The 13,799-nt window shown below is 35.4% G+C and overlaps 1 protein-coding gene across 1 annotated transcript; it reads left to right on the top strand.

Annotated features, from left to right (window-relative positions):
* The first annotated feature begins 1,463 nt into the window (after positions 1-1,463).
* LOC126367868 (troponin C, isoallergen Bla g 6.0101-like) lies at positions 1,464-13,740 on the top strand. Its single transcript, XM_050011646.1, has 6 exons — positions 1,464-1,646; positions 1,822-1,849; positions 3,002-3,145; positions 7,723-7,842; positions 10,236-10,367; positions 13,471-13,740. The coding sequence occupies exons 1-6, from the start codon at positions 1,644-1,646 to the stop codon at positions 13,503-13,505; spliced, it is 462 nt and encodes a 153-aa protein (XP_049867603.1). The 5' UTR covers positions 1,464-1,643; the 3' UTR covers positions 13,506-13,740.
* The last annotated feature ends 59 nt before the right edge of the window (positions 13,741-13,799 follow it).

Genomic DNA, 13,799 nt, shown 5'->3' on the forward strand with positions numbered 1-13,799 from the left:
ACGCCAATCAGCGTCGGGCACTTGTGGAAGTGCCGCTTTGGTGTGGTTTTGACTGGCATAAAGGTAATTATTGTAATAGGTATTGGTTAGAGCTTTCGTTTCTCAATCTGGAGAACGTAGCATGAAAAATGCTACACCGGGAAGAGCGTGGCTCTTAAATTAGTGATGTGATGATAACTAATTTGTTTTAAAAAGCCGCTTCCATACCTTCATATCGTTTTATGAAGTTTAGGCGCCCAAATATTATTCTATATATGTCGAAAATCTCATGATACCTTTGCTTAAGAAAGGTATATCTTCATACAATTTCTTATAAATGGCACGTGTTTACTGCGTTGCACATAATTAATAGTTTGTTTAGTATATAAGTAATTATTTTTAAAATAGTCTTATTAAAGTTGTAAACAACAACATACAATCATATATAGATATAGGTAACCCAAGTACAGTCATACGCAATATCATGTACCCACTTTAGAACCCTGTCGCACTATCATATTTTGACATTTAATGAGACTTACGATTAAATTTGTCAAAAAAGTTAATGTGACATGGTTTCAAAGTGTATACGTATTAGTACTCGTGACCGTAGGATACCAACACAATGGAATTTGGTATTTTAAAGTACCTACGTTTAAATCATGGCAACGGGCCAAAATACACGTGTTAATTAATTTACGAGCTATCAATTTAATATAGGAACTATTTGTAATTGTAACTGGTGTACTTGGCCCAATTACATATTTGAAGTGCAGGGCTGAATTTGTATCCGGTAGCTCATGCAGTGACCTTTATAGTGAATGAGTAAAAACGCTATAATGTTCTATAGATATGCCTATTCATCATGACAGCCACGGCTTATTTGTGACATCATCATAATTTAGTCTTGACATCTTAAAAATACAAATATACTTTCTTGCACCAAAATAAAAATAAATAATTACAAAAGACTCTTAACTAGGTACAGTCATGAGCAATATCGAACAAATATTTTTTTCTTTCTTTCTTTATTTCTTTCTATATCATGTACCCACTTTAGAACCCTGTCGCACTATCATATTTGACATTTAATGAGACTTACGGTTTAATTTGTCAAAAAAGTTAATGTGACATGGTTCCAAAGTGTATACATATTAGTACTTGTGACCGTACTAGATAGGTGGGTAGGTAATCTTAATATGGATGTGTTGAATTTTATTGTCCATGCAGATTACTTACTCCACTCACATGAGTCATGTCAGGGGCCTTTGGCGGCTGAGTAGTAAACCTGACACAGTAACCAACTATAATTATAATACAGTTACTGACTGAATCAGGAAATAACCTAAATCCTTAGAATAATTCCGACAAGCCAATGACACGCACCGCCCTACGCCAAGGTACATCTACGTAGCATCCGACGCTTCGTTACCTGACCTTAACAATAGTGGTTAAAAGCGATTCGCGTGCCCAATCCGCGTTGACTGTGTGGCAAACAGCTTCGAAATCGACTCCCGCGCATAGCCAACCTGGGTGACATAGTAGCGCGTCTGCGTTCAGTCGCTCATGCCATCCAGATAAAAGGACTTGTGTTCCTGATACTCTGGTTCTCTATAGCCTATTCCATCATTCAGTATCTGTGATCCCAACCGACACACACCGCAATGGTGAGGGCTTATTGTTTTTAAATATTTTAAAAAGATTTTTCGAATGTGAATTCAGTGTGTGAATTTTAAATTTAAATTAAGTAATGAAGAATGTTTTAATGTGACGTGGAAAATGTGTTCCATTTTCAAAATATTTTGTATTTTATTAAGTGTTTTTTCTTTTGTTCTTTTACAGGACGAGCTTCCTAAGGAACAAATTGCTAGTAAGTGTTTATATTATCTGTTTCTTTTTTCTTTATTTTAAGGTAGTTTAGTTTGCGGTGTTATAGGAATTAATGTTTTTCTTCTTTCAAATACAAGCTTATACGTGCGTGATAATAAACCACTTTAACGTTGCGCTTTTGAATCCAATTTCCACTAGAATGAAATACTGGTACTTGACCCTATTAAAAAAATCTCAGTTCTATGTTATTATTATGAGAGAATATAGTTACATTCAAAAGCTTCCATTTTCAAACTTTTGAAATAATTTCGCAGTCTACAATATTCGCCAGTACCAAAGATAGAGTGACGAATCCACCCAGTACAGGTTGATTCTTTTGGTTATGTTACCCCAAACATATTATAGTATTATATATGTGTAGGTAAAATGGGTATTATTATACTGGGAATACAGAATAAGCAATAATCTAAAGCGTTGCTGTAAATAGGACTTTACAGCACATTAGGCGGGTCTACTCTCAACCGGCGTGCGTGTATGAAGCGATTGATGAATGTGGAGGAAGCAAGAGAAGTGTGTCAGGATCGAAGCAAATGGAATTATATAGTCTCTGCTTATACCGGTGGGAAATAGGCGTGAGTTATGTATGTAGGTATAGGCAGGCGCTTATTTAGGTATAAAATGTCGATAGCGTATATGCTAGTAAAGTACCTAAGTGAATGCCTACGTATATTTTTGCAAAAGGTCTATGCTTTTAAAACGGTTATGCTATGCTTTGATTTTTTATTTTTTCTGTATTTTTGAAAAACTTGCTTGAAGTTCTTTTTGTGCTTAATAAAGTATATTTATTTTATCTTACCCTATGGAGCGCGTTTTAGTGGCTTAAAACTTATTTAGGTAGAATTATTTCCTTAAAAAGACAAAAAGCAATCCAATTTCGAAAAACATTATTGAAGTTATATAACAATTTTCTATTGGATTATGGATTTCTCAAGTTTACAAATCGATTTTCCTCAAAGCTTTGTTATGTATTCTTAACGAAACCTATAATTATGACTTTCAATGATTGCTTTATTACGTAATCTTGGATTTTAACTTATTATATATTAAATTGTTTTTAAATGTTTGTTGTTGTTAAATATTTAATATATATTAAATAAAAACAATTCAATACAATTCACGAATTTACTTGCAGTCCTGAAGAAGGCCTTTGACGCCTTCGACCATGAAAAGAAGGGCTGCATCGGCACAGTGATGGTGGGCACCATCCTGGGAATGTTGGGCCATCCGGTAACAGACGAGACCCTCAAGGAGATCATCGAGGAGGTGGATGAGGATGGTCAGTATTTAAATATTATATAGAAGAAAAATTCCACTTACACAGTTGACTCAACCATTTGTAGACGGTGATACGGCTGACCTGTCACGTTAGTCTAACAGAAAGCTCGGTGAGGTGTGGATACTTAGCTCATTTTGCGATGGATGTACTTTCCCAATTAGGATAGGAAAGGTGGTAGTGCGCTTATGTCATAGAAGAAAGACTGCCTGCAAAATAATAGCACTTAGCTCAAACCACCCTGACTATTAACCTGACAAAAGAGAAAGCATTAAATGACAAAATAATAAATAGTAGAAGTATAAAAATAATAGCTATTAATAATACCTAATTAATAAATAATTAATTATTAATTATACCTAAGGCCGCCTATTGTTACTTGTTTGTACTGTACTTATTTTTATTCGTATGTTTATGTCCTGTGTATATGTCGTTGTGCAATAATGTATTATTGATTGATTGAAAAATAAACTAAAGAATAACAAGAATCGATATAAAAGGAAAAGGTATGCATATTTGTGTGCATATTCATTAAAAAGGTTCAAGTCGTAATTTTAATGAGGAACAGAGGGTTAAATTAAAAGGTAGGAAATTCTACCCTAATTATGCCCACACAAATAATAATAAGGTGCTAAACTGCCTTTTAAATTACTAATTACTTCCACATTTGGTAACATTATAATCTCGTAATGACCTTAAAAATAGAATTAATTGTTATAAAATAAATAAAGTTAATTTATTTCAGGCATGTAGCCCATATTTGCGTTACATATTATAAAGATTAAAATTTATAATGTAAATTAATAAAAAAAAAAGTTTTAAGTAAAGTATTTGAATTAAAAAACAATTCAATTAAAAAAGAAAAAAGTATTTAATAGGGCAGTTATATATAATTGTCTAAATCTAACCTATAACTCAATATTTCTAATCATTTTATTTTACGACAATTCTTAAATAACTCTACAAAATTCCAACATAACATAGGTAACATGTTTTAGTTTTAATTAATTATGAAGATGGCATCAGAGTTAACCTCCTTTACAGTCGGTTAGTGTTCAGCTATTTCGTCGACTAGTTAATTAAAGACTTAATAGTTACCACTGAACTGTCGCCGGGTGATTTATCTCCGTGAGTAGAACACCTGTTCCGAAACACATCTAGCAATTTGCGAACTTCAGACACGTTCAGTATATCTGTCAACGTTGGTACGACTACAAATCAGAAATGAGGAGCTGTTGAAATTGTAGATAAATTTGGAATTGACGTTGCATTTAATGACTTAGGACTTCCTGGATTCTGAGATAGATAAAATGCCTATTTAGTCACACTTTCATGCTGAGATCCAAAAGGAACAGTATAGTTAGGTAGGTAAGTAGGAATTACATTAACTCAGGAAGTTTCAGGCTAATGTTTTGTAAGTAATGACATGTATGACAACGCAAACAATATTTTTTTGTCTAAACTTGCTTCTCTTTTTAGGAAATCTACATGGATTTCATACAATAATTGATATAACCTAATAATTTAAATAAATAAAATTTCACGCTTGATCTTGAAATCAGTCTCGATATACGATAATTAAACCTGCTATACATAAATCCGTGCAACATTGACATTTCTTTGTCACGAGAAATATTTCAATGTCGGATTTAGATCGTTGAATAAAATATCTCACTTCCAAACCATCTGATAAATTAGGCCTTGAGCCGTAGAGAAGCGTTAAAATATTTCAATTAACGAGGATTTTAGAAAATTTCAACAATTTATTTGCACAATGTAATTTTACCCCATTACAAGTTATCGTTTATTTTACTTACTTATTTTTAATCGCTGAAAGTAACATTTAGGATTGTGAAGTCTACGAAAAGCTATTTATTAATCTTCAATATGTTTTTAAGAAAATAATAAAATGAATATTTTTGGTTTGCTCCATACCGGTAGATTGAGGGGCCTGTGCCCAGCAGTGGGACGTGTATAGTTTGTTCATGTTTTGTATTTTTTTAAGCAAATCTTAGAGCAGTGCAAATAGAAAGTTAATAAAAGGTCTACGAGACTTCTTAAAGTAAACAAAAGTATTTTTTTCTAAACGTATTGTGTAAAATGAAGGACAATATCATACATATGAAGCATGTGTGTTCGCATATGGCAAAAATACCTTTTGCACGAAGAAGTGCGTGAGGTGAAATGGTAATTTGTTATAGCCACATTTAATTACTTAATTTCCGGGTTTGCAGGAGGGTTGGATTACGTATTCAGGGGTGTTTACTTAACGTACGCAGTTGTAGACGAGAAATTCCCTCGGGGCCTCTGTTTCCCGGTTTTCCTTGAGTACTCGTATTACATTACGCACAATCTCAATCTCTTCAAGGTTAATATGAAAAGGTTCGCAACGTTTTCCCACTTCGATCGCATCGTCATTTCCGATTTTTCTTAGAAGTGAAATAAAAAGCTTTTTGGAATACCACAACATCATAAGCACACGACCTTGTATTAATTGCGTCCCTCTAGTTATTAAATAACTTGTAATGGGGTATTCACTCATAATGTATACCTACATAGATTTAAAAGATGTTGCGGTTGCAGTTTCTTGTCATTTCCTCTCCTCAACCATAACACCTTGCGAAATGACGTAGATTCAAAAATGTTACATTGACGGTCAACAAGTTTATTCATGATAATTACGTTGAATAAATGATTCTGGTGTCTGTACATGCTACCCAGCCTCACGGCTCTGTTAAAACAGAGGCGCTTGAGATGGCTGGGGCACGTGTTCCGAATGGAACCCTCCCGTCTACCACGTCGTGTTTTACTTGGCGCAATAGCACACGGTAAGAGAGATGTCGGAAGACCGGTGCTTCGATTTAAAGATTGCGTCAAAAGACACATGAGCTCATTTGGGATTTACCACGAAGCATGGGAGGAGCTCGCCGATGATCGTGACCTGTGGAAGAAGCGTGTGCTCGATGGACGCGACACTCATGACCACACCTGGTTTGACACACTGGCGAGCAGGAGAATGAAACGCCATCAAACCAACAACAATCCACCAGTTGGAGACTTCTCCTGCAGAGTGTGCGGTAGAGTTTGCCGCTCTAGGATTGGCTTGCACAGCCATGAAAGAAAGTGCATTTCTTTGAGGCAATGACGTCATAAATCGTCTGAAACAGACGTATAAGGCCAATGATGATGATTGTCTGTACATCCATCGCGAGATGAACTAAGTACCCACACCTCACAGAGCTTTCAGTTAGACTAGTGTGATAGATGGATCGCCGTGTATTGTGTTAATAACTCATACAATATATATAATAACTCATCCTATGGTACAACGGCCTTGCACTAGGCCGTTGTACCATTGGACCACAGCGACTTGTCTGGGATAAAACCCTCTCAATTTTCAAAATAAACCCCTTTCACCTGAATATTTAAATTGGTAGGTACCACAATAACCTGTAATGGTAAACATTTGGCAAATGTTATGTAACAATAACAATGTTATCAAAGGCATTGCGAACAAATTACGCAAGTTTCGCGATTTGTTTTAACACGGTATATTGGGTCCTAACTGCCGAAGTTCGGCTGTTTTACCAGAAGGATAAATCACCAGTTTAAAATTACGAGACATAATGGATTTGTTTTATGTGTTTAGTTTAGCTTATCTCACATTTTGTTTTTTGATTTGCTTCAATATTTGATAACAATAAAAACAAGGATATTATTGTTCTTAATTTTTGAATATATTAGGGTAGTTTCCAACTAGACAAATCAACTGTTTTAAGACAGTAGTTAAACAAAAACTTTACAAAAAAGGTTATTATAAAGTTAGTGATTATTTAGAAGATATGAATGCATGGGATTAACTGTCTGAGAACTGATATTAGGCAGCTAAATTACTCAATTGTATACCAATATTTTATGTTTATTTTTATTTTTTTAAACAACGTCTAGGGCCCTGTGCCGAGGTTTTTCTTGCAGCTTCTTTTCCCCGGCTATACAGGTTGTGAGAAGCTGCAGTAGTTTTAGGCGGAAGAGACGTTCGTAATGTAAAAATTGAGGATTCAAAGTGTAACAATGTTACCTACTGAATAAAGATATTTTTGAATTTGAATTTGAATTTACTAAACGTCAAATCACAAACTACTACTACGAATGTAATATGGAATTTGTATAAAAAACCAACCTGTGACGTCACAGAAAAACGTGACAAAATGTCGCACTTATGATTACATGTTTCTTTATTAAAATTCATAAATAAGTTAAACAGAAAAAAGACAACGTTTTTTGTCACCATCAGATCTGTCTTTATTTAATAATCAGAATTTCATCATTTATCTTTGACCTAGGAATCTACTTAATTATAATTATCATGTGTATATTAGTCCCGCTTTTTTGTCAGTGTTTTTTTTTTTTTAACAAAGACAACTTAATTCTAACAGTCTACTAATTAGTAGGCCTGATAGTGATAGGTAGATTCAGAGAGAGAAAAGATAATTCTTGGGTATTTTACTTTCTAATGAATTTTACCTTAATACATTTTGCTTATCTAATCGAAAGAAGACTGACCAATATATTGGCTACAGGATCTGGAGAGTTGGAGTTTGAAGAGTTCGTGACCCTGGCCTCCAGGTTCATGGTTGAGGAGGACGCTGAAGCGATGCAGCAGGAACTCAAAGAGGCATTCCGGTTATACGACAAAGAAGGTAAGATTATATTGGTGATAATGCCTTTCTACGTCCCCAGCCTTGATAGGGGTACAAAATATATAAACATAAAGACAAGATGTCACTTAGGTGAGGTTGTGAGACTAATTTAAGAGCCACGCTCTTGTCGGTGTAGCATTCTCCGTGCTACTTTTCGGGGAAAAATAGGGCAGTGGTTTCCCTCTTGCCTTCCACCCAAATGCTTGCCTATCTTCCGTAATAAAATGACTTTTATAAGCATTCAGTTGTAAGTGTAGAGATACGTAGTAACTAATCTTAGCATTGAATGTGACAGTAATATTGTCAAAATTATCATAAATGTCTTGTTAGTCTAGAAATGGACATCTTCCTGTTATCATTATTTTGATTATTTTTATGAGTGCCTAAAGCATTGCCTAGCTGAAGCTGTGACATTGCTCGATTTTGTCTCTTGTCTGAAACATTTTTTGTTTTATTTAGAAAAATATTGGACAAAATTGGACAAGCACAAAAACGAACGTGTTAACGAACAGCTTTAGAGATAGTATTTTGATAGCAATCAGAATTTTAGTTTATTTCAATCATGGAGATATACAGGGTGTTAGTGACATCGTAACGAAAACTTTGAGGGGTGGTTCAGGCCATGATTCTGAGTTGATATCAAGTAGAAATTTCCGTCGCAAAAGTATGGACTGGATAATAATTAAAAAGAAAAGAAAAATTTTCATGAATTTTTTGACGCGAAATTCCACTTGATATCAACTCAGAATCATGGTCTGAACCATCCCCCTCAGTATTCGTTACGGTGTCACTAACACCCATACTTACTTATATGGCTACCGTATGTACTTGTACGGGGTGTAAGTGTCATCGTAACGAATACTGAGAGGGATGATTCATCTGATTATTCTGAGTTAATATCAAGTGGAATTTTCCATCGCAAAAGTATAGAATTGAAAATAATTTAAAAAAATTAAAAAAAAAATCATGAATTTTGCGACGGAAAATTCCACTTGATTTTAACTCAGAATCATGGTCTGAATCAACCCCCTCAGTATTCGTTACGATGTCACTAACACCCTGTATTTATGCAATACAGATATTTTTTGTTAAATTTATTTTTGTTGGGCTTTTTGATTCAACTTTTATCGTGGACGAGCAGTTATTGGATATTCAGAATTTATATTTTTCAATACTTTTTCACACTTTACGAGACAATTAATTTACGCCACACTAGGATGGCAGGGCCACAATGTATTAATAAATTAATTTGCAGCCATTTTGGAATGATGCGTGATGAACCATAAGGCGACAAATGATCAGCCCATCGGCTATATATACATATGTATTATACGTATAATGATTGATTGTCACCATCTATAATAGTCAATCAAGTTGCTAACACAATCTAGAACAACAATGCCTTGAAAATGCCTTAGAAAAGTGTTCAAATATCGAATTCAATACGTTATTCCCGAGCTAGAACTGACAAGTTGAATGAAAACTGAATAATGAATGCAATCAAAGAGTATTGAATCGGAATGCAATCGGAATGACAGCACTCCTCGACTCTAGTACCCTTGGTAAATCATATCCACTATCTTCTGAGCTTTATTATTTAACAAAAATACTTATGTCTCTTGTGTACCTTTAAAAAAACGGATCCTTTTTCTTATAGCAAATAAAATCCCGTTTGTCCACAACCTAACCTCATAGTAGGGATGACTGACTATTTGGCTTACGACAAGATATATTAAATAAAAATGTCTTAAATAATTATAGTTAGTACTTTCATAGAACGAATTAACAGATTTGTTCCTACGCTTGAGAGAGAGCGAAGAAAATCCGGGCATATCGTTGAATATCGCTATTATATATTTATATTTATGTCCTCTAGCCCTCGTTAACAATAACTTCCGCACAAAATCCCAGTAAAAGGGAATGACGTAAAACCAGCGCTGGAAGGTGTCGTAACATTGGTCTATTACAGTACAAGCTGAGTCGTTTCCTTTTGCCCGTATTCACAATATTTATAATTAAGTTCTTAAATACAAATGTAAACTGTTACCGGCTATAAATTTATTTTATTCTTATTCTTATTATATGGGCAATGTCATCTTACAGTTCACCTCATCCATTTTTGGAGTTCAATACCGAAGTGCAAGTTTTTAGGCGCCTAAAAAGGCCACATTAAACTTTATTTGACATTACGCAGTTCCTTTTGCATGTGTGCCATTTTACGACATTCCTAATGTGTTATAAACTTATGTAAAATTTTCTAATATTGATAATAGAATGGACTTTTTGTCAGAAATGCTTTCTAGACCACCTGATGATTTGTGGCTCTGCCGTTTAACTAGGTAGGTAAGTAGTAGGGAAATGAAGACTCTCATTCCAAATAAATTATGGCGCAGGTAACGGCTACATCACGACAGGCGTACTCCGGGAGATCCTGAGGGAACTAGACGACAAGATCAGTGCTGAAGAGCTGGACATGATGATTGAAGAGATTGACTCCGACGGCTCCGGAACAGTGGACTTTGATGGTAATTATACACTTCCGAATACATCCCGCTTAGGGACGGTACCGAAAAGTATCCGCGTCCGAAAGACGTAATATACGATCCCGATGACCCGATTACTCTGGCCATAGAGGCAGCCAATCAGCTCGCGGCACCAAACATTTTAGGACCTCGATACCGACCCCGCCGAAGGTAATTATATAATATTAGCTGTTACCCGCGACTTAGTTCGCTTGAAACCCAACTATTAAAACAATAGAAGTTTCATACAAACTTTGCCACCTCTTTCTACCCCCTTAGGAATAGAATTTCACAAAATCCTGTCTTAGTGAGCACTTATGTTCTAAAATAAATCCCCGTGCAAAATTTGAGACTCTTAGCACTTGTAGTTTTTGAGATTTCGTGATGAGTGGTCAGTCATTTGGCTTTTATATTGTAATTATATTATAATAGATTATTATATTAAACGACATTAACGGCAAGTGGCGTTAAAGGAATCAGAATTAACAACATAACATAACAAATACTTTATTGCACAAACAGGAAAAAACAAAATACAAAACAAAAAAGAAACACAAAACAAAGTAACAAATCAAAGTTTAGACTAAAATATATTTAGAATTGAATAGAATATAACAACAGCTATGAATAAAAAAATGGGAATCCTGTTGTTTTTCATCTTTCATTGGATTCAACCCCATAAAAAAAATATATATCCCACTGTTGGGCACAAGCCTCCTTTTAATCAACCGGAGAGGGTATGGAGCATACTCCACCTTTCTGCTCCACTCCGGGTAGGTGGAGGTGTTTTATGACTTATAGCCGGGACCAACGTGCCCTTCGAAGTAGAGAATCATCTTACTTTATCGGATAATCAGGTGATTCAAGCAAATAAAGGACAGTCTCACAAAGTGATTTCGACGATGTCACAATCGGGAATTTCTATAATACAGAATGATATAATAGAAATAGAAATGTTAATAATTTATCTAACAATGTCGTATAACTAGCATGCCGTTTGCAGAATCTATGTCCCGCCATAAATTAAAGAGTAACGACAATTTGCAAACAATCTAAAGCAGTCGACTATTTGCGTTGTCTGATTACATTCTTTCCTAGAACTTCATTATTTTCCTCTGAATATCTTCAGTGGTTGAATTACTTAAAGCAATTCCCCTCGCAGTTCTAGCTAAGTTAATTTCTACTGTGGCTATTGTGAAAGCAAATTATTCGCCCTAACGACGTCCTTTGTACAACGTTCTAACATTTAAACATTCGGTGATTATTTTGGCTGCTGGTTTTATTGTGTCTTTAGTAGGTCTATTGTTTTGGTTGCAGATTAGTTTAGGATTAGGATCATTTAGCACGTTTTGCGATTTTGATTTACTTTTTCGATTCTGACTCACTTTTTCGAGCTCTTAATGCTTCTAATTTGTCCAACAGAATATTGAATGCCATCGGAAAAAGAGCCAAAATATATCATTTAAGTAAACATGATACTTTCAATGTAAATAATTTTAAAAGTATTATCAAAGCTGTATCTTGTAACATAGCTGGCCAGGAGTGGGTGTTTATTACTACACACCTCTGCCTACCCCTTCAGAGTACAGGTGTGATACTTGTTCTTGCGTAACACTATGGGTTTGCTCTTGGCCCCAAACTTGCCCGAAGGCATTGACGAGGCCTAAGATGGAGCGAACTCGTCCAGAAGGTATCTGTTCACTCTGGACTTGAAAGCACCCGGCTTATATGCATTCGGAAATACAGAAGACGGCAAAGAATTCCACTCCCTAGCATTGTGCATAATGAAGGACGAAATAACATAGATACATAATTTCAAATAATATAAATATTTTCAAAGAATATGGGCAACAATCTTTCAGTTGAATTAATACTAGCTATAAATAAGGTCTACTGGCAAAGACCAAAGTCACCAGATGGCCCATTAGCACGTGGAAATGGAAATGGTAGGATCGTATTATCCTCAGACGTAGCATCAAGAACTATTAACTAAACGTGTTCCTAAGTGCAGACCGCGTCTGCGCAAACGTAGTGAAGACGCTTCAGTAACCTGCAGCGAAATTAGATCTACTCCATCGTTGCTCAAAGTTTGCTTCACAATCTTCTTCTTTTAATCCCGTTATCTTCTGCTGGGATGTAGGGCTCGGATAACAAATTTCCAAACAAGCGTGACTATACGCAGCTGATAAAGAATCACAGGAAAGGTAGTGGAAGAATGTGTTTGCTTTTTTTTTATTATGGCAATAGGTCGCTTAGGAGTACGACCATTCTGCCAGTGTCGAAGTGATCAGAAAACAAACTGAAAAAAATGACAGGTTGATTAATTTTAAACTGTAGGTAGAGAGCTAGACCTCGAGTTAACCTATTTTATTTCAGCAACCCTACACAAGGTTACATGCCACATTTAGTTGTTCAAAAGGGTTACATTGGCAAAAAAGTTTGAGAACCGCTGGACTACTCAAAGACTTTCCCCGCATCTTCAAATAGAATCAAACTTAGTGTTGCATCTTAAGGGAGCTTTAACAGTTTTCCTATTATTTATACTTAACCAAACTATTTATACTTAGCCTCCCCTCTATCAACCGGAGGGGGTATGGAGCATACTCCACTACGCTGCTCCAATGCGGGTTGGTGGAGGTGTTTTTACGGCTAATAGCCGGGAGCAACGGCTTAACGTGCCCTCCGAAGCACGGAATCATCTTACTTTTTCGGACAATCTGGTGATTCAAGCCTGAAAAGTCCTTACCAAACAAAGGACAGTCTCACAAAGTGATTTCGACAATGTCCCCATCGGAAATCGAACCCGGACCTCCAGATCGTGAGCCTAACGCTCTAACAACTAGACCACGGAGGCTGTTACACGTAGTATTATTCTTTATTCTACGGTCAGGGTGTGTATGTCTAGTAGTTGGACATAGAGTTAACAGTCTTCTTCTCTCGACTGGGTTGTGGGACCAATGATAGATGTTATCAACCCTAGTGTCAGAGTTTTAGCTAATAATATTACGTCACAGATTATGTAATAGTTACTTCGTGCTACGTTTACTACCAAATAGTTATTTATCTCTTATGGCAACCCTTATAAAAGATTGCATTTTGTTTACAGAATTCATGGAAGTGATGACTGGCGGAGACGACTAGACACCAACAACTGAACATCTACGAACAACAAAATACAACTTGCCAAGCTTTAAGTACTACCTACATAATGTTACCAAATATTTATTACCTATTATTTGTCAAAATTTTCTTTTTGGAAAACTGACAAAGTCACAAGACACAAATGAGGCATTATTTGTAATTTGTTAAGTATATTTCCATTATTTATTTAAGTTTACCTATTTATTTAAATATAAGGTACCTATTATAATTGAAATTCTGCTTTTATTTATCTACCCTTCATATCAAGGTTTCGAAAAATCAATTAAAAATGGT

This window comes from Pectinophora gossypiella, chromosome 6 (assembly GCF_024362695.1).
Source record: "Pectinophora gossypiella chromosome 6, ilPecGoss1.1, whole genome shotgun sequence".
Taxonomy (NCBI): domain Eukaryota; kingdom Metazoa; phylum Arthropoda; class Insecta; order Lepidoptera; family Gelechiidae; genus Pectinophora; species Pectinophora gossypiella.

Excerpts from the sequence above, each read along its gene's own strand:
- LOC126367868 (XM_050011646.1), top strand. Across the intron at positions 3,146-7,722 it reads CGAGGAGGTGGATGAGGATG|GATCTGGAGAGTTGGAGTTT; the intron begins GTCAGTATTTAA and ends TATTGGCTACAG. Across the intron at positions 7,843-10,235 it reads CCGGTTATACGACAAAGAAG|GTAACGGCTACATCACGACA; the intron begins GTAAGATTATAT and ends ATTATGGCGCAG.